Here is a 21,011-nt window from a genome sequence, read left to right as displayed (position 1 = left end):
GTGTTTTTGTGCCACTTTCTCCTCGTCGGTGTGTTTCGGTGCCACTTTTACCCTCTGGTGTGTTTTTCTACCCCTTTCGCTCTCTGGTGTGTTTCGGTGCCACTTTTGCCCTCTGGTGTGTATCTGTGCCCCTTTATCCTCGTCGGTGTGTTTGTGTGCCACTATTACCCTCTGGTATGTTTCTGTGCCACATTTACCCTCTGGTGTGTTTTTCTGCCCCTTTTGCCCTCCGGTGTGTTTCTGGGCCACTTTTACCCCCTAGTGTGTTTTTCTGCCCCTTTTGCCCTCCGGTGTGTTTCTGGGCCACTTTTACCGTCTGGTGTGTTTCTGTGTCTCCTTTGCCCTCTGATGTCTCTCACCTTATAATATTAGCTACCAACTCCTCGCTTTTTATCTGCCATGTTTGGATTGGTTTCCTACACAACATCCGGATCCAGTTCAGGAGAAGATAATGAAAAAAACAATATTAAATTTCAATTTGCCTTGTAGCATTGCAGAAACAATAAACAGTGGTGTACATTTTTGGGAGCTGCTGTAGTATTAGAAGAAATCTTTTTCTGAGTTATCATAATAGGAATACATTTCCTAGGAGTAAAACTAATTTGGGACTCTGCACAGACTTGCATTCCACACGTGCAAATAGTATTTCTTATCGGTGATCTGGTTCATACTTCATTGTAGATCTGTGTTTCCTTCGTTCCCTGTTGTTCACGGCCGCCTCGCTCAGCCTCATTGTTGACCTGTGTTTCCTTCCTTCTCTCTAGTGCGCGGCCGCCTGGCTCAGCCTCGTTGTTGACCTGTGTTTCCTCCCTTCCTTGTAGTACATGGCCGTCTCGCTCAGCCTCATTGTTGACTTGTGTTTCCTTCCTTCCCTGTAGTGCACGGCCGCCTCGCGCTGCCTCGTATGGACCCGTGTTTCAATCCTTCCCTGTAGTGCACGGCCGTCTCGCTCAGTCTCGTTGTTGACCTGTGTTTCCTTCCTTCCCTGTAGTGCACGACCGCCTTGCGCAGCCTCATGTGGATCTGTGTTTCCTTCCTTCCCTGTAGTGCACGGCCGCCTCGCGCTGCCTCGTGTGGACCTGTGTTTCCTTCCTTCCCTGTAGTGCACGGCCGCCTTGCGCATCCTCGTGTGGACCTGTGTTTCCTTCCTTTCCTGTAGTGCACGGCCGCCTCGCGCTGCCTCGTGTGGACCTGTGTTTCCTTCCTTCCCTGTAGTGCACGGCCGCCTCGCGCTGCCTCGGGTGGACCTGTGTTTCCTTCCTTCCCTGTAGTGCACGGCCGCCTTGCGCAGCCTCGTGTTGACCTGTGTTTCCTTCCTCCCCAGTAATGCACGGCCGCTTCGCGCAGCCTCCTTGTTGACTTGTGTTTCCTTCCTTCCCTATAGTGCACGACCACCTTGCACAGCCTCGTTGTTGACCTGTGCTTCCTTCCTTCCCTGTAGTGCATGGCCGCCTCGCGCAGGCACGTTGATGCCCTGTGTTTGCTTCCTTCTCTGTAGATCACGGCCGCCTCACTCACTCTCGTTGTTGACCTGTGTTGCTCAGCCTCTTTGTTGACCTGTGTTTCCTTCCTTCCCTGTAGTGCGCAGCTGCATCGCTCAGCCTCGTTGTTGACCTGTGTTGCTCAGCCTCGTTGTTGACCTGTGTTTTCTTCCTTCCCTGTAGTGCACGGCCGCCTCGCTCAGCCTCGTTGCTGACCTGTGTTTCCTTCCTTCCCTGTAGTGCACGGCCGCCTCGCGCAGGCTCGTTGTTGCCCTGTGTTTGCTTCCTTCTCTGTAGCTCACGGCCGCCTCGCTCAGCCTCGTTGTTGACCTGTGTTGCTCAGCCTCTTTGTTGACCTGTGTTTCCTTCCTTCCCTGTAGTGCACGGCCGCCTCGTTCAGCCTCATTGTTGACCTGTGTTTCCATCCTTCCCTGTAGTGCACGGCCGCCTCGCGCAGGCTCGTTGTTGCCCTGTGTTTGCTTCCTTCTCTGTAGCTCACGGCCGCCTCGCTCAGCCTCGTTGTTGACCTGTGTTGCTCAGCCTCTTTGTTGACCTGTGTTTCCTTCCTTCCCTGTAGTGCACGGCCGCCTCGCTCAGCCTCATTGTTGACCTGTGTTTCCTTCCTTCCCTGTGGCGCACGGCCGCCCCGCTCAGCCTCGTTGTTGACCTGTGTTTCCTTCCTTCCCTGTAGTGCACGGCCGCCTCGCTCAGCCTCATTGTTGACCTGTGTTTCCTTCCTTCCCTGTGGCGCACGGCCGCCCTGCTCAGCCTCGTTGTTGACCTGTTTTTCCTTCCTTCCTTGTAGTGCACGCCCGCCTCGCTCAGCCTCGTTGTTGACCTGTGTTTCCTTCCTTCCCTGTGGCGCACGGCCGCCTCGCTCAGCCTTGTTGTTGACCTGTGTTTTCTTCCTTCCCTGTAGTGCAGGGCCGCCTCCCTCAGCCTCGTCGTTGACCTTTGTTTCATTCCTTCCCTGTAGTGCACTGCCGCCTCGCGCAGACTCGTTGTTGACATGTTTCCTTCCTTCCCTGTAGTGCACGCCGCCTCGCTCAGCCTTGTTGTTGATCTGTGTTTCATTCATTCCCTGTAGTGCACGGCCGCCGCGCGCAGACTCGTTGTTGACATGTTTCCTTCCTTCCCTGTAGTGCACGCCGCCTCGCTCAGCCTCGTTGTTGATCTGTGTTTCCTTCCTTCCCTGTAGTGCACGGCCGCCTCGCTCAGCCTCATTGTTGACCTGTGTTTCCTTCCTTCCCTGTGGCGCACGGCCGCCCCGCTCAGCCTCGTTGTTGACCTGTTTTTCCTTCCTTCCTTGTAGTGCACGCCCGCCTCGCTCAGCCTCGTTGTTGACCTGTGTTTCCTTCCTTCCCTGTGGCGCACGGCCGCCTCGCTCAGCCTTGTTGTTGACCTGTGTTTTCTTCCTTCCCTGTAGTGCACGGCTGCCTTCCTCCTGCATCTCGGCAGCCTTGGGGTGGCCATCGCGGGCCTTGTTTTTGTGTCACGCGATCTAAGACCAGACGTGTGGTACCATATGTGGTCTTTGGCTCCAGAGTACCTGTGCAAGTCTCAGCTCGGCAGTTATGAAGGATACAGCGACGCCCCGTACCCGGACGAGTACAGGGTGGCCCACTGCAGCAACGAAGTCAAGAGATTACTGGTAAGCAGGTGATATGTTCTCTAGAGCAACACTATTTGTTTTACTAGATCCCCCCCAGCACCAAGGATGTGACGCCCCAAATCTGGAATGTTTGAGTAAGATGTGCTTCTGGTAATGACCGGTCTCATGAGACAAGACAGGGACAATTAGTGGAACCCCAAACCCTCATTCATTACTGAATGCTATACCCCTGGAGAAATAGAAAATAAAATATCTATTTTAACCCCTCCCATCATGAGCATCGGTTGAGCTGTGCTCATGACGGAGCGGTTCCGTCATGGCCCGCTCGGCGCGCCTGCGTGGCGCGAATTTCGCGCCTGCGCTGGACGTTCCATTGAGCGGGCGGGGCCATGACGGAACCGCTCCGTCATGAGCACAGCTCAACCGCGGCTCGTGACGGAGCGGCTCCATCACGAGCATGCGAGCGCCGCTCAGCCCCCCTAGCGCTGCGGCGGAATTGCCGCCGCAGCGAAGGGGTTAAAACGTTTATTTTAACACGTTGATCTAGTGCATTTGATATGAAATGTAACCACACAGAAGATAAACTTGACAGTGAAAACGTTTACGAATAGTATGAACAGCAAAAAATAATTTGTTTATTAAATTTATAGCACAGCTAGTCTTATTGATACTTCTAGGCACTATGCTATTCCTAGCAGTCTTGTAAATAAAAAGCCTATTTAGAGTTGAAGGTGATGCACACTTGCAACCCTAATTTAGAACAGCCAGGCCTTTAATTCAGATTAATGCCAATCCTGCTATTTGCAGCCCGCAGGAGCAGCTGTGAGTAGGACAGCCAGGAAACACCAGGTGCCCTCATTAGCCTTGAGTTAGAATGGATGCTACAAGTGTGTCTGCCTTGCTGTGTGGAACTCCTCTCTAACCCAGAGAACTTGTTAAAAATTGTCAAAGTAAACAGTCAACAGAGAGTGGAGCTTTCAGCTATTTTGATTCTGTTAGACGGTGTTTGTAGGAGGCTGACTTAGTATATGGTGCACATGTATGTAAGTGTAGCACCCTGTACTAATCCAGACAACCCTTATGGTGATTTTAGTGGTCTTAGACAACCTGGGAAAGCTGATAGCAGTGGAGAGCAGCCTTAAGGCTTAGTCCAGAAGGAGTGTAAAGCAGCTTGTGTTACCAGATCTTAGCCTAAGGTGCAGGTTAAGTGAAAAAGACCCACACAGTGTAGTTATAAAAATATGTATTATTATAAATACTCACTAATAAATTGCACTATCTCCTCCCCGGCGATATAATCACAATACACTCAATACTTCAATAAAAGAACAGGTAAGTCGCACAAATACACAGTAGCCTCTAGGGGGAGACCAAACCATATACTAAGAAAGTGGAATGCGAACTATGACCTACGTTGAGACTGGACCCAGATGATGTAGAGGAGCTGGGACCCAGAGAACAACCCCAGGTAAGGACCCAGGAACCCCACGGAGCAGAGTCAATGTGTAAGTCATGGTTGCAGTTTTTCAGAAGAAGGGCCCTTCCCAGTAGACCCCAGGATCTAGGACACCTACACCAAGGAAGCTGCGTGCATAGATGCGAAGGATCGTCGGAAACCACCGCAGACCACAATGGAGGACTTCAGTGAAGATGTCGCTGGCGAAGAACGTGAAAGAGTCCGATGAAACCCAAAGTTGGATTCAAGATGAGAAGTACCTGCAAGCATACGGGACAGAGTCTATGCCACTCAGGAGTGACCAGGAGGCACAGGCAACTAGTACCCACCGATGTCGGTAAATGCAGGAGCATTGATGGTGTCCTTGAAGTTTCAGCTAAGTAGACCAGGCGATGCTGTGGATGACCAGGAGCCGTTTACGAGCTGTCCCATGTCAGATGTCAGGAGCCAGGGGGGGGGGGGGGCGGTGTCTGTCAGGAGCACCAACAAGCCTTGGCAACGACAACAAACGTAGTATGCGAAAAAGATGCAGTGTCAGGACCACCAAGGTCCAAGTGACTCACCACAAGCAGGTAAGTCAGAGCAGGCCCCAAACAAACAGGGGAACCCAGTGGAGCCAAAAAAGACCCTCAAGAGGACCCACCGGCCGGAGGTACATGAGTCGCAAGAGGACCTCGAGCAGCTCACCAACGATGAAGGCCCACGGTGCGGAGGAAGCGGTGAGGATGAAGATCTTGGTAGCAGGAGATGCTTGAGGCTGGAGATTCTTGGCGCCTGCTGATCTCTGGAGGAGAAAGTCAACAATCCTTGGGAACCGCAAATAGACATGGTGCTCAGGGGTACTGCTCAAGCAGTTCCGACGAAGGATACTGGCTTCAAATTTGCTGTGAAGACAGTGCAGGCCTCGAGGGAGTAGCAGAACCACCACTTGTGTTGCTGAACCTTTCGAAGTCTGTGGGAGCCCAGGATCAGCAGACCTGTCAGGTGCATTACGGTGCCTGCAGATGCCTTCGGGGACCTGTGGATGGCCTGGTGAAGAAACTGTATGGAGCACCGGCACAGATGACGCAGAAGACTGGCAAGACGACAAGACCAGGAGCAGCAGGAGTCTTCCCAGTTGCAGTCTTGGTTCCCAAAGGGAAGTCCAATGTGCCCAGACGGTTGAAGAAGAAGTGTTTTGGATCTTAATCTTGTCCCACGATGAATCTAGGGACCCACCCATAGGTAAGCCCTTAAGTACCATATCGAAAGGGTTGGGACGATTCAGGGGTTTCTCCCAAAGGAGGAGCTGGACAGTTGGTAGAATACTTCCATGTACTTTGTCCAGTTACACGCCAGAGTGGGAGGCACTGGCTCCCAGAACTGGTTCCAACTGGAGCATGCACGGAGGGCACCACATGTGCCCTTCAAGCAGTCTCAGTGGCACTGGCAAGTGCCCCCACCCTGTCCCAATACACTTAAGTCCTGTCATGGAGTTGGTCACACCTTCCTGTGGCAGGAAACCTATTGTCCTACCTTCCCCTACTAATGCTTGGCTCAACAGCAGGAGGGCAGAATAGTGTCTGTGGTCGGCAGCAGCCATATCTTGCTGTCCGGGTCTAGAAGACTGGAACCGGGAGCACTGAGGGCCCCCTGAAGAAGCTTTACACTGCATGCAATCATACCTCCCACACTGTCTGCAGTGTGGGGGTATGATTCCAACATGTTTGATACCAAACATGACTGAGTTTGTTACAGCCATTTTAGAGTTAGCCATTTTGTAATGACACATGGCCACTCTATGTATTGTAATGGCTGATGCACTTTCAACGCCTGGAGAATGGTCTCAGGCGTTTGTAGGCGGTGTCCTGCTCATACAGGGCACCCTCACACTTAGAACCAAGCACCCTGCCTGCAGGTTTGAAAGGCCTACCTTAGGGGTGACTTATAGGTTTTAAGGTGCAGTAACCTTAGATATAGGGAAACCTATATCTTTCATAAGTGGTGCTAGCACCAGCTCACACAGGCTGCAATGGTAGGCCTGTAGTTACATATTGGGTGGCATAATACATGCTTCAGCCCATGGAGGTGGAGGACCCCTTGTGTACCTATGCCCTGAGTACCTTAGTACGAGATACTATGGACTTATAAGGGTCATCAGTAGCCAGTCAGGGGGGTACCTAAGTACTCACCATGTCCAATGTTGGGAAGAAGCACAGAGACTGGGGTCCTGATTAGCAGGATCTCAATCAGACTAGTCAGAAAAACATAATGACACCAGCAAAAAGTGGGGTTAACCATGAAAGCTGATCCTACTTTCCTACAGTGTTCTTTGGAAAAGGCAAAAAAAGGAAGTTCGCAATTATTAGTCTTCTAGAAACTCTACTGCGTCATATTTAAGAGCTAAAAATGAAACCGTCCTCTTCAAGAATAAGAGGCCACCAACTTATCCATGAAAGCTGATTGTCATATGCACTAAACAAATTAGATCATGGGACGAACGAGAGCTTGATTGTAGCATACACTTTCTAATTCATTCGTTAGCACATGATATTCATTGGAAACAACGATGGAATGTCCTGCGAAGGAGGCAAAAGACGTAATATGTCTGACACTGGGGCACTTTGCCTTTGCTTTGTGTGGGAGGCACTGGGAAGCGGCATCATCTTCTCACATTAGTCATAGTGCCGCTCAAAGGTGGGTGCGTTCATATAATAGTGCCTGGTCTTGGAATGAAAACATCAAGAAACCCCACAAGGCCATTCATCAATCATTAATCACAAAAACATGAACACATCAATCTCTTGTGTCTGAGACCTTATCTCATTTTACTTATATTTAATTCAGTATATCTATTGTACTTGAACTTCATATCCATCTGGAACATTCAACAGCACAAATTTAGACAAAGGAACCAACAATAACAAATCACAATAACAATCCAATAACCACATTAAATAAAAAAACACTGTCTACTGAACAAACCAGAATTGTGGCTAATATGTCCAGAAAAAATCACTCCAGTATTTTTCTACCCCTCACTAATGGCATGGGATTGGATAGTGTATTGTGTATTACCATACTCAATAGAGTCCGAATGGTGTTGGTACTTCTTTTTTTCTGAACGGAGATCAGATACTTTTTGGAAACTTAAATAGAGACTTTATCCTTGAGATGGTACTTCCAATAAATTCCCATGTAACAGTGCCAACGCGTTTCTACCTCATGAAGGAAAAGGGGTATATGCAGTTTCCCCTGATTTCCCAGACTTAACAGGCTTAGCCAAACTGCTTTGATTAGGTGATAAGTGGCCTACACAGAGACAGGGGTTATATGATGGGGGGAACGCTGCAGCTACAGAGAACAGGCCAGGTCGGGGGCTAGGTAAATCAACCTGGGCTTCAAAGAGAGCAGAACAGTAAGAATGCAAGCCAGGCCTAGCCCCTCTTCTTGTACCCCCAGCATGATGGGAGCCCCATGAATGTAATTTGCTGAAGGTCTGGAAGGGGGTGTTTTAAGGGAAATGAGCCACACCAGTAGGCTGACCTAGCCAGGTCTTACTCTCAAGTAGAGAAATTCTCCATCTCATGGAATTTTAAAGTACCGTGCTTTGTGGGACAAGAATATGCTACACTCTGGAGGAAGTTGTCATGCTTTTTGGTGGTACCCTGTATACCACTGGTCAGGGGTGCCACCCTACTTATCTCCCCAACACATTGGATAAATATGTGAAAGCTGCATAGCAACTCTGTTGCCTGAAACTAAAAGAAGAAGAAGGACTGTCCTGCTGGAACATTGGCCTGCACCAAGAGGACTGCACTCTGAATGACTGTACCTGCTGCACACTAACAAACTGCAGCCTTAAAGACATTGCCTTGCTTCAGAAAGAGAAGGAGTGAACTCCCTTAAAGCAACAGGTTATAAGAGCTCCACCTGCATCATCTACATCAAGAAGAACCCAGCTGACCACCTTCAGGTGGACTTTAAAAGATTTGGCAAGGTACATTGTGGGGACTGTAGTCCCAACTTCCGAGGAGCAACTCAGAGACTCTGGAACCTTGGATTTTGTTTGTGGAAACTTTGTACCACCAAAAGGAACTTCAGGAAGAACCTCCTGAAGTTTGGAGAACTTTTGTGAAAGCTGACATCGAGAGTCAATGCGACTACGTCTAATCCTGATCCGGCCTGGATTTCAGGTTTGTCCTGCTGAAAGCTACAGAGCTCAAAACTACCAGGAGTTGACTGGGTTCTCCTGCTGAACCAAGCTGACAAAGCCACTGTGAATCCGGCCTGCTGGAGAGGCCCACTAGATGTTGAAAGAAAATCTGGCAGAAAGGTTTTTAAGTACGAAGGTAAAATGTTGACCGAGGCCTCTCTACTTAGTGAATCTCACCCTAGCTCCATCGAGGTCGGCCTCAAACGTTTACTCTGTACCCGTTAAGCGCGACCAGATGTCCCAATTTGATGCTATATGTTTATAAGCACAAGAAAGTGTTTATTGTTTAAAATGTCATATCTGTTTCTCTGCATTGGAGGTTTGTCGTTTTGGTGTCATTTTCAAAGATAACAATATTTCCTATTTTTATAAATTGGTTTGGGACATTTATTGTGTGTTTTGTCTTGCTTATTCAATGTATTGGTGTTTTAAAATGCTTTACACACTCGTCTCCTAAGTTAAGCCTGCCTGCTCGTTGCCAACTATTAAGTGTTGAGCAAGGAAATATTTTATTGAGACCATTACTTGATCTAATATTGGAATGGTGGCCTTATTACTAGTGGTAGGTGCATTCTAGCCCCTACCAATAATCCACTTTCCAACAATAATAGATAAGTAAGCAACCATGAATGCTGAAATATAAATTGCAAACATGATCCATCATGCATCACTCATCAGTTAGTCCCTTTTGGACTTATAGGATTGTATTAATTCTGTGCATGGCATCCATAGCCTCTATCGACGGTGTGTGCTCCAATTTCTCCCCTCTAACAGCTAGCAGCTCCATGGCTCAAGTCTGGTCTGATCACATGTTAATACCATTTAAAATTAACTTCCCAGGATTAATTCACCCTCTTAAACAAAAGTCAACCTCATTGCCAAGCCGCAAATGGGCTAAGATGTTAGCTAACCCTGTATTAACCCAACTTCAAAGGGACACCCTACCAACTCTATCCGCTAACACTTTAGAGGACACTCACTGCTTTAAAACATGGATAACAGAAATCAGTGACAAATTATCTCCTGTAGAGCAAGTAAAAAACAAACATAAAGTTAAAACTTCAGCACCCTGGTTTACACCCATACTAGCAGGACTCCATCTCCAGTGCAAACAACTAGAACAAAGACGGAGAAGAACTTACAGGGCAGAAGAATGGAATCTCTTCAAACTAAGCAGAACGGAATGTCATGCACAAATCAAGCTAGCAAAAAAGGAGTATCTCTCCAATAAAATCTTAGAGGCCGGTAATGATCAAAAAATGATTTTCACAGTGGTAAAATCCTTCCCTGACCCAAAAGCGTTATCCAAGAAGATCCCACCATCACAGATGCAATGTGACCAGATCTCACTCTTTTTTTAAGAGAAAATTCCTAATATTCAAAAAGAATGTAATACCCTACACACACACACTGAGGGAATCTCACTAGAACAGTCACGCCAAGCCATCATTGCTTGTAAATCAGGTTCCCCATTTTACACATGTCCCCCTGCTGTCCTTCACAAGACTTTGGACATTGTTAATCCAGTAGTTTACAAGATAATTAATTCATCTTTAAATACAGCGATAATTCCGGAAGAATGGAAAATAGCAGTTGTCAAACCACTGCAAAAAAAAAAAAAAACATAGACCACTCAACTCTCTCCAATCTCCGTTCTATTTCACTACTGCCCATTCTTGGAAAAATTACTGAAAAACTTGACAATAGACAACTTACTGACTTCCTCGAGAAAACCAAGATACTTCACCCCAGCCAATCTGGCTTTCGCCCTAAACATTCAACTGAGTGTGCACAGCTTGAAGTCTTAGACACACTAACACTAGACAAAGGACAAAATGCAGTACTGATCCTATTAGACCTGTCGGCCGCATTTGATACCAATTCGCATTATATCCTTTTCTCTAGAATCAAATAAAGCGGTGTATCCTCAACAGCTCTGGCCTGGCCCCAATCCTTCCGTACTAACCGTAAACAAACCGTGGCCCTAGAACATTTCCTCTCAACTGAACGTCAGATTACCTCAGGCGTTCCTCAAGGCTCTTCTCTAGGTCCGCTCCTATTTAATATCTACATGGCTCTGTTGATCTTGTTAATATCCTCCTTCAATATCGATACAACCTCATACACAGACGACACACAATTGATCTTGGCCCTGGATAAAGACACATCCAAACCAGAGCTTAATTTTAGGCAATGTATAACAGAGGTCATCCATTCGATGAGACTAAACAACCTTAAATGATGCGAACCCAAGAAACCACCAGACCTTGCGGAAGCACGACTTCGCAGATATACATAGAGAAGGTTGCACCCGACCGTCTTAAGCATTCACCTTCATTTGGAGGTAATACCACACCAGGATACCCTATCCTACAACCCGTACCTGCCGGGTCGGAATTATCACCAGCATACCGAACCCATGACTACATTGAAAGCCCTGAAGACTCACAGGTACAGCACCCGCATGACGAAACACGTGACGGCTGGTTATTTGCTCTGATGTCATCCTTCCTATCAGGAAGGCTACATATATTTCATTTTGAAAAATAACACTTCAGAACTGTCTACCTTGTTTCATTGAACGCGGTTATTTGTTTTACCATGAGTATCATGCCCATATCTTAATCTTTACGTGTGCACTGGACTTTTTGTTCTAACCTTAAATATAACACGGATAAAACTGAGATTTTACTGATTGGTGAAGACAATCTTTTAAACCCAATTCAATGGTGGCCAGAAGATGCACCTGCCCCACCTAATACAGTGGAAATCGCCAATAATCTGGGAGCAAAATGTGATGCCTCTCTCTTATTTTGCAAAAAACACAGTTGAGGGACAGAATGTAGAACAATGTCATACATTCACCCCACTACAAGGATCTGGGCCTAAATCCATTGTTTTTTTGCACTCCACACCACCCTGGGTTAGACACTGGCTATATGCAAATCAGCTCTGACCCTGTGCCTCATGGGAACAGTTCCCATGAGGCACAGGGTCAGAGCTGATTTGCATATAGCCAGTGTCTAACCCAGGGTGGTGTGGAGTGCAAAAAACCGATGGATTTAGGCCCAGATCCTTGTACTGGGGTGAATGTATGACATTGTTCTACATTCTGTCCATCAACTGTGTTTTTTTGCAATTTGCACCCCGAGTGGGCTGGGTATGCGCAGACGTGAATCCCAGGCTCTCCACACCACTGGAGTCAAGCTATCCAGGCTGATGAAGGCTGATAGCCAGAAACCGGTCCTTGGATGCTTGATTCCGGTCTGGGAAAGACATGGCTTGGTAGTTCGGACTGGACTGTTCCCATGAGTAACAGGGTCAGAGCTGATTTGCATGTAGCCAGTGTCTAACCCAGGGTGGTGTGGAGTGCAAAGAAATTATGGATTTAGGCCCAGATCCTTGTACTGGGGTGAATGTATGACATTGTTCTACATTCTGTCCATCAACTGTCTTTTTTGCAATTTGCACCCTGAGTGGGCTGGGTATGCTCAGACGTGAGTCCCAGGCTCTCCACACCACTGGAGTCAAGCTATCCAGGCTGATGAAGGCTGATAGCCAGAAACCGGTCCTTGGATGCTTGATTCCGGTCTGGGAAAGACATGGCTTGGTAGTTCGGATTGGACTGTTCCCATGAGGCACAGGGTCAGAGCTGATTTGCATATAGCCAGTGTCTAACCCAGGGTGGTGTGGAGTGCAAAAAAACGATGGATTTAGGCCCAGATCCTTGTACTGGGGTGAATGTATGACATTGTTCTACATTCTGTGCATCAACTGTGTTTTTTGCAATTTGCACCCCGAGTGGGCTGGGTATGCTCAGACGTGAGTCCCAGGCTCTCCACACCACTGGAGTCTAGCTATCCAGGCTGATGAAGGCTGATAGCCAGAAACCGGTCCTTGGATGCTTGATTCCGGTCTGGGAAAGACATGGCTTGGTAGTTCGGACTGGACTGTTCCCATGAGGCACAGGGTCAGAGCTGATTTGCATATAGCCAGTGTCTAACCCAGGGTGGTGTGGAGTGCAAACAAACGATGGATTTAGGCCCAGATCCTTGTACTGGGGTGAATGTATGACATTGTTCTACATTCTGTCCATCAACTGTGTTTTTTTGCAATTTGCACCCCGAGTGGGCTGGGTATGCGCAGACGTGAATCCCAGGCTCTCCACACCACTGGAGTCAAGCTATCCAGGCTGATGAAGGCTGATAGCCAGAAACCGGTCCTTGGATGCTTGATTCCGGTCTGGGAAAGACATGGCTTGGTAGTTCGGACTGGACTGTTCCCATGAGTAACAGGGTCAGAGCTGATTTGCATGTAGCCAGTGTCTAACCCAGGGTGGTGTGGAGTGCAAAAAAATTATGGATTTAGGCCCAGATCCTTGTACTGGGGTGAATGTATGACATTGTTCTACATTCTGTCCATCAACTGTCTTTTTTGCAATTTGCACCCTGAGTGGGCTGGGTATGCTCAGACGTGAGTCCCAGGCTCTCCACACCACTGGAGTCAAGCTATCCAGGCTGATGAAGGCTGATAGCCAGAAACCGGTCCTTGGATGCTTGATTCCAGTCTGGGAAAGACATGGCTTGGTAGTTCGGACTGGACAGTCCCCATGAGGCACAGGGTCAGAGCTGATTTGCATATAGCCAGTGACTAACCCAGGGTGGTGTGGAGTGCAAAAAAACGATGGATTTAGGCCCAGATCCTTGTACTGGGGTGAATGTATGACATTGTTCTACATTCTGTCCATCAACTGTGTTTTTTGCAACTTGCACCCCGAGTGGGCTGGGTATGCTCAGACGTGAGTCCCAGGTTCTCCACACCACTGGAGTCAAGGTATCCAGGCTGATGAAGGCTGATAGCCAGAAACTGGTCCTTGGATGCTTGATTCCGGTCTGGGAAAGACATGGCTTGGTAGTTCGGACTGGACTGTTCCCATGAGGCACAGGGTCAGAGCTGATTTGCATATAGCCAGTGTCTAACCCAGGGTGGTGTGGAGTGCAAAAAAACGATGGATTTAGGCCCAGATCCTTGTACTGGGGTGAATGTATGACATTGTTCTACATTCTGTCCATCAACTGTGTTTTTTTGCAATTTGCACCCCGAGTGGGCTGGGTATGCGCAGACGTGAATCCCAGGCTCTCCACACCACTGGAGTCAAGCCATCCAGGCTGATGAAGGCTGATAGCCAGAAACCGGTCCTTGGATGCTTGATTCCGGTCTGGGAAAGACATGGCTTGGTAGTTCGGACTGGACTGTTCCCATGAGGCACAGGGTCAGAGCTGATTTGCATGTAGCCAGTGTCTAACCCAGGGTGGTGTGGAGTGCAAAAAACGATGGATTTAGGCCCAGATCCTTGTACTGGGGTGAATGTATGACATTGTTCTACATTCTGTCCCTCAACTGTGTTTTTTGCAATTTTCACCCCGAGTGGGCTGGGTATGCTCAGACGTGAGTCCCAGGCTCTCCACACCACTGGAGTCAAGCTATCTATCCAGGCTGATGAAGGCTGATAGCCAGAAACCGGTCCTTGGATGCTTGATTCCGGTCTGGGAAAGACATGGCTTGGTAGTTCGGACTGGACTGTTCCCATGAGGCACAGGGTCAGAGCTGATTTGCATATAGCCAGTGTCTAACCCAGGGTGATGTGGAGTGCAAAAAAACGATGGATTTAGGCCCAGATCCTTGTACTGGGGTGAATGTATGACATTGTTCTACATTGGTACATGCATGCTGCATTGCGTTAAGCGCTCCTCGAGCTGCGCTATTATTTTAAACCACCTTATTTTGGAGTTCTTACTTAATTTTCTTTTGTTTTATTCCTGGTTCCTCTAGGGTCATACTATCGCCCCCTTACCTGCATTCTAATTGGCACCACCACCGCCGCTTGGCGGGTCAGGTCCCTCGGGTGGGATTGGGTTTGGGCGCCATATTGGAGTGGTGTGGACCCGGCTGGGTTACATCGTCGAGCGCTCTAGCGCTCAGGCTGAGGCGAGGGACGCCTTCTTAAAGCTCCCTTACCGCGCAGCGGTTCTGCGCAGCAGGCGTGCCTTCGCTGTGCCGGAGTCTTGCCAGAGTCCTGCCCGTCTGCGCCCGTCAGCGCTAAGGAAGCGCGGGGCGCGGCAGGACTCTACGCTTTTCGCTGCACAGGATGACTACAATCACTATCAGGTATTGCAGGGATGATTTGCTGGCGATACGAGGCAGGCTTTCTGCCTGTTTTCTGCCCCCAGTGGAGCCGTTATGTGGCCCACATCGCTGCACGTGTTGCAGCTGGACTTTACCATCCCCTTCTCGCATTCGATCCTTAGAGCTACCATCCCGGCAGAAAGGCGCACCGGGAGTGCGCGATATTACCATCTGCAACCTGAACGTCAGGTCGCAGGTAAAGCATCATTCGGAGATTTTTGATCTCCTCACTAATGAGTCCCCTCATGCTCTTTTTATGACAGAGACCTGGCTGCAGGACGCGGATCTTTCCATACTTAACTTAGCCTTCCCCCCGGACTACGCTGTGTTCACTCTCAATCGTGGCACGAGAGGGGGTGGAATTGCTATGGCGGTTAAGCTGTGCTATCCCTGTGAATGGAAGGACTTGAAGCTCTCTGGATGTGAATGTGCCCGTTTTAAAATCTCTTTTAGTCATCATTATACCTTCTCTGGCCTTTTAATTTATCGTCCTCCGGGTTGCGATGCTGCCTTTAGGGCCGCTCTCCCGGATTTTATTAGCTCAGAGGCGCTAGGATGTGCGAATTTTAATGTGCTTGGAGACCTCAACTTGCACTTTGATTGTTTATCCTTACCCTCTATCCGGAGCTTCTTGGCTGATTTAGAAGCTCTTCAGCTTTCACAGCTGGTGACTCTCCCCACACATCGAGACGGACATATTCTCAATCCGCTTTTTACTAATTTAGAGGGAATTAACATAGGTTGCCCTACTCAGCTGATTTGGACCGACCACATGTTGGTGTCAAGTTCAAAGGATACACTGGAGCGGCCCCCTCAGGAACAGAAGCTCTTACCCCAAATCCTCCTCAGGAGTAACTCCTAGGACAAACTAGAATTCGCTGTCCACAGAATCAACCCCGCGGGGGAAAGGGGAAGTGGAAGACAAACAAAGAGAGACTTGCTTCGGACACTGGCTCCAACCTGGTCTGGTCTGGAATTGCGCTGAAAGGCAAAATTCTTATTAATTCCTGACACACTAGATAATGTTTACTTGCATTCTCTGCTTTTAAACTAAGAGGAAATCCTTACCAGTGTCTAACTAGAAGCTAGCTCCTCCCTAATTATGTTTGTCTGGAATGTTGCACGATCTGATTCACTGAAAGAACAGGCTGACACCTTGTTGAATACTAAGCGCTGGGATCACCATCAAAGTTTCAATCAAAGGTTGCTAATCTGTTCAAACAGTCTCTGAATGTTCTTGAAAAGGGGAGCTGACCAGAGGAAAGTCAAACGGCCAAATACATGGATTGCCAGCTTCAATTAACAGATGATTAATTGTCTCTAATAGCACACGGATACTGGATGCTCTGAAGTCTCTGTCGAGTCAAGGCTCATTGCATTCTAAGATTAACCAGTCTCAACAAGGCTCAAGGATCCTCTTTACTTCAGAGCTCTTGTGGTCCGAAGTTCACATCACCTCAGTCATAGCCTTAGACTCGAGATAACATCGAATAAACACTCTTACTTGAAATTCAAGGTCTTCTCTTCACTGAAGACGCTCCTAAGAAACCTGCTCCTCTGCTCCAGATGAATGCTCTAAACGATGTCTTCAAACAACACTGTGGCGCGAATTCTCTGAGGAGAAAAAATTAATTACTACACGCTCTTATTGCTTGAGCCAAAATGTCATTTCCTACTTCCCTGTTAACATAAGGAAGAAGGCAGAAACGAATTCCTTCAGCAACACTTCTTTTCAGTCAGAAACGACAGCGAGCGCTGAATGCTCCTGTCGGACGAAGGAAGCCGGTTGAAGTGCGCAGAGCGAGGCGCGCGCATGCGCATTCTCTACAAATCTCGCCACTGCACAAACAACTAGACTGCTACATGATGTTTTGTTCGGTGGGGATCGGACACTGCCTTCCCAACATGGCTGAGCACTGCAGCGCCTCAATAAACACCGCAAAGACGATTTCCAGCATGGGCTTCTTTTTACGAGTTTCTTCTTATGAGGCACGTGGATCCTGACAGTACCTCCCACCAAGAATGTTCCCTCCCGTTTGGGTTTAGAAGGATTGGCCTCGTGAAACTCCCGAAGGAGTTTTGGAGCATGAATGTTTTCATAAGGCTCCCACGATCTTTCCTCCGGGCCAAAGTTCTTCCAGTCAATCAGATAGTACAGTGTGCCTCTCTTCACTTTGGAATCTAAGACTTTATGTACCTCAAACTCTTCGTGTGTGTCTACCTGAATGGGTTTTGGTGCTAAACGAACTCTCAACTTAGGTGGATTCCTTTTTAACAGGGAAACATGAAAAGTTGGGTGGACCTTGAGATAAGAGGGCAATTGAAGTTTAACTGTGACTGGGTTTAACATCTTTTCTACCTTGAATGGGCCTAAGAATCGAGGTTGAAATTTTCGATTTATCTTTTGCTTTAAATTCTTCGTAGATAACCACACTCTATCTCCTGCCTGAAAGTCTGGATCTTCTCTTCTCTTTTTATCTGCGTGTTTTTTGTAAGATTCTTTTGCCTTTCCTAAATTTCTTTTGACTTGAAAAAGGGATTTCTGCATTTCGCTAACCTTTCTTTCCACTGCCGGGACTGGACTCTCCTCTTTTTCCACAATAAGAGTGGGATGTCTACCATAGTTTACATAAAAGGGGGAGTAACCAGTGGAAGAGTGAACGGCATTATTATAAGCAAACTCTGCCGCCCACACCAATTCAGACCAGTCCATCTTCTGATCCAAAAGGTATAGACGTAGGTACTGCTCAAGCTCCTGGTTCACTCTTTCCGTCTGGCCATCCGTTTCTGGATGATAACTGGTGGAAAAACGAGTGTCAATTCCTAATTTAGCAGTGAAGGCCTTCCAAAAGTGTGAAACAAACTGTGTGCCTCTGTCCGAAACCAATACCTTGGGAATCCCATGAAGGCGCACAATGTGTTGGACAAAAAGCTGAGCCAAAAGGGGGGCATCTGGAGTTTTCTTCAGGGGGATAAAGTGTGCCATTTTCGAAAGAACGTCTACAAATACCAGTACTGTGGTGAACCCATGACTTGGGGGTAGCTCCACAATAAGATCCATGGACACTGTATGCCAAGGATGAGGCGGAGTTGGTAATGGCCTCAACTTACCCTGAGGAGGCCTTCTCTTTGACTTTCCCCTTAAGCACCGTTCACAAGTGGTCACAAATTGTCGCACCTGAGATCTCATGCCTGGCCACCAAAAATTCCTTTCCACCAACTCTGTAGTCTTGCGAATTCCTTTATGGCCTGCTAACAATCTGTCATGACAGGATTCCATGGCCTTTTCTTGAAGCTCCGATGTTGGGAAAAATATGCGGTTATCCTGATAAGGAACTCCACTCTTAACTTCTCGACCCTCCGCCTGTTTGGACCAATTCTCCATCTCTTGGACTGTCATAGATTTCTGTAACTTGTCTACCATTTCCGAAGAATTCACGGCCGACACAATTTTTTCTTCTGGGATGATGTTCTGAGGCTCTTTTTCAACGTCTGGAGAACCCGAATCAATCCGAGACAAGGCATCTGCTTTTGCATTACTTTTTCCTGGTCGAAAGGTAATTATGAAATCAAAATCAGCAAAAAATAAGGACCAACGTAACTGCCGGGCTGTGAGAGTTCGAGCAGATCTTAAGAATTGTAAATTTCTGTGATCAGTAAAAACTGTTATCTTGTGTCTGGCTCCCATTAAATAATGACGCCACTCCTCAAACGCATTTTTGACCGCTAGCAGTTATTTGTCCGCAATAGAATAATTGCACTCTGGGGGGCTCAATTTTCTAGAGTAATAAGCCACCGGATGCAGCTGTCCAGAAGTTGGATGCCGTTGTGACAAAATTCCTCCTATTGCTCCATCAGAGGCATCTGCTTCCACAAAAAAGGGGTCCTCCATTCGAGGATGCAACAGAATAGGTGCTTTTGTAAACGAATCTTTAAGAAACTGAAAGGCGTTCTCTGCTTCAATGTTCCAAATGAATTTGACCCCCTTCTTCAGTAAACGAGTTATGGGAATCACTTTCTGCGAAAAGTCTGAAATAAATCTTCGGTAAAAATTTGAAAATCCCAAAAAACTCTGAACCTCCTTGACTGATTTCGGGGAGGGCCAATCCTGTACTGCCTTAACCTTGGTGGTGTCCATACTCACTCCATCAGGGGATAGCACAAACCCCAAAAATTCTACTCGAGTAACATGAAAAGCGCATTTTTCCAGCTTCACATAGAGGTGATTTTCTAGTAGTTTTGCCAAAATCGCTCTCACATGCGGGATGTGCTCTTCCTCACTATTCGAAAAAATTAGAATGTCATCTATGTAGACAACTGCAACTCTGTACAAAAATTCTCCCAGCACATCATTTACGAAGTGCTGAAAGGCAGCGGGAGCGTTACATAATCCATAGGGCATTACGCAATACTCAAATAATCCATATCGCGTTCTGAACGCCGTTTTCCATTCATCTCCAGAGGCCACCCGAATCAAATGATACGCCCCTCTGAGATCCAGCTTCGTATAGATCTTGGCATCTTTAACTTGATCGACTAACACTGAAATCAACGGGAGAGGATAACGGTTCTTAACTGTTACTTGGTTAACCGCTCTATAGTCTATGCAAGCCCGAAGATCCCCATCACGTTTTGGAATGAAAAACAGAGGAGATGACACCGGAGACTGGGATGGGCGTATGAATCCATTTGCCAGGTGTTTGTCCAAGTATTCTTTTAGATACCGATTTTCCTTTTCAGTGAGGGCATAGATTCTGCTACAGGGTAAAATAGCTCCAGGCTCAATTTCAATTTTACAGTCATAAGGGCGATGAGGAGGTAATTGCTCTGCACCTTTTTTGTCAAAAACCACCGCTAGATCTTGGTATTGCTCGGGAATTTCCTTAGTTTCCAAGGCACAGATTTGAGCTGAGCGGCTAGAGGCTAAAATCTTTACTGGAGCTGACTCTTCCTTAGTTTCTTGAATACCAAAACAATTTTCTCTGCAATACGAAGAATCCATTTCTATGGTTCTCTTACTCCAATCTATGCGTGGGTTGTGTTCAGTCAACCAAGGCAGACCAAGGATCAATTGAAACTGGGGCGCATCTATTAAATTGAACGTTATCCACTCCGAATGTCCTTTCAACCCCGTTAACAACACCATCTCCGTTTCATGGGTAATGGGACCTGACGACAAGTTGGTGCCGTCTACTGCTCGAACTGCCTCCGGCACAAGTTTTTGGACTGGTCGAATTCCATTTTGCTTGGCATATTTGAGGTCACAAAAGTTCCCTGTGGCCCCTGAATCAATCATTACAGACACCTCGTGTAACTCCTGGTCACGGAATTTAACTACAAAAACAGCTATCAAATGAGGAGCCGCAGACTGCAAAGTATTCATAATATGTTGTCTTCCTGGAGTCGTCTTTGAGAACGCTTCCACCCGTGCGACTCTATCTACGGGCGAAGCCGATCTTTTACTGGCAAGGGGGTTTTTGGTCTTTTGGAACACTCTTTAACAAAATGTCCTGCACCCCCACAATATAGACATAATTGAGAACTTCTTCTCCGCTCTTTTTCTTCCTTTGTAAGAGGTCCCCGCACAGAGCCTATTTGCATGGGTTCTTCTGAGGAAGCTGCTTCTGAACTTTTCGAAGGTTCACTTTTTACTCTGTCAAATCGTGGGGGTATGAAGCGAAAATCTTTCTTCTTTTCATTCCGGCGCTCACTGAGCCGATGATCCAATTGTAACACCAAATCTATAAGATCAGAGATTTCTGTAGGTCTTTGAGGAATTTGAGCTAGAGCATCTTTAAGGTCATCTCGAAGGCCTCTGTAAAAAATTGCAGCTCTTTTTGTTTCTGGCCAATTGGTTTCCACTACTAACTTGTTGAAATTTGCTAAGTATCCAACTAAATCTCTATTTCCTTGCTTGAGATCCAATAACTCATTGTCTGTAGCCTGCGACGCTGACCTACGATCAAATATTCGCTCAAATTCTACCTTAAAGTCGGCGTAGTTGGTTAGAATTGGATCGTTCCTGGTGACCAAGGACATGGACCATGCAGCCGCATCTCCTGTCAAGTACGACAAAATGAA

At 47.4% G+C, this 21,011-nt stretch overlaps 1 protein-coding gene across 2 annotated transcripts in view; it reads left to right on the top strand.

The window, feature by feature from the left end:
- The window catches only part of LOC144767124 (transmembrane protein 176B-like), a 133,918-nt gene that overhangs the window by 72,297 nt on the left and 40,610 nt on the right, over nt 1–21,011 (top strand). For both annotated transcript variants that reach the window (XM_078650733.1, XM_078650727.1), the window contains one exon: nt 2,908–3,132. In XM_078650733.1, the coding sequence (XP_078506859.1) occupies nt 2,908–3,132 (225 nt within the window). The remainder of the gene's footprint in view (nt 1–2,907; nt 3,133–21,011) is intronic.

Source organism: Lissotriton helveticus, chromosome 1_1 (genome assembly GCF_964261635.1).
Source record: "Lissotriton helveticus chromosome 1_1, aLisHel1.1, whole genome shotgun sequence".
Lineage (NCBI taxonomy): Eukaryota > Metazoa > Chordata > Amphibia > Caudata > Salamandridae > Lissotriton > Lissotriton helveticus.
The sequence above is the reverse complement of the archived record's forward strand: the minus strand, read 5'-3'. Positions and strand labels throughout refer to the sequence as shown.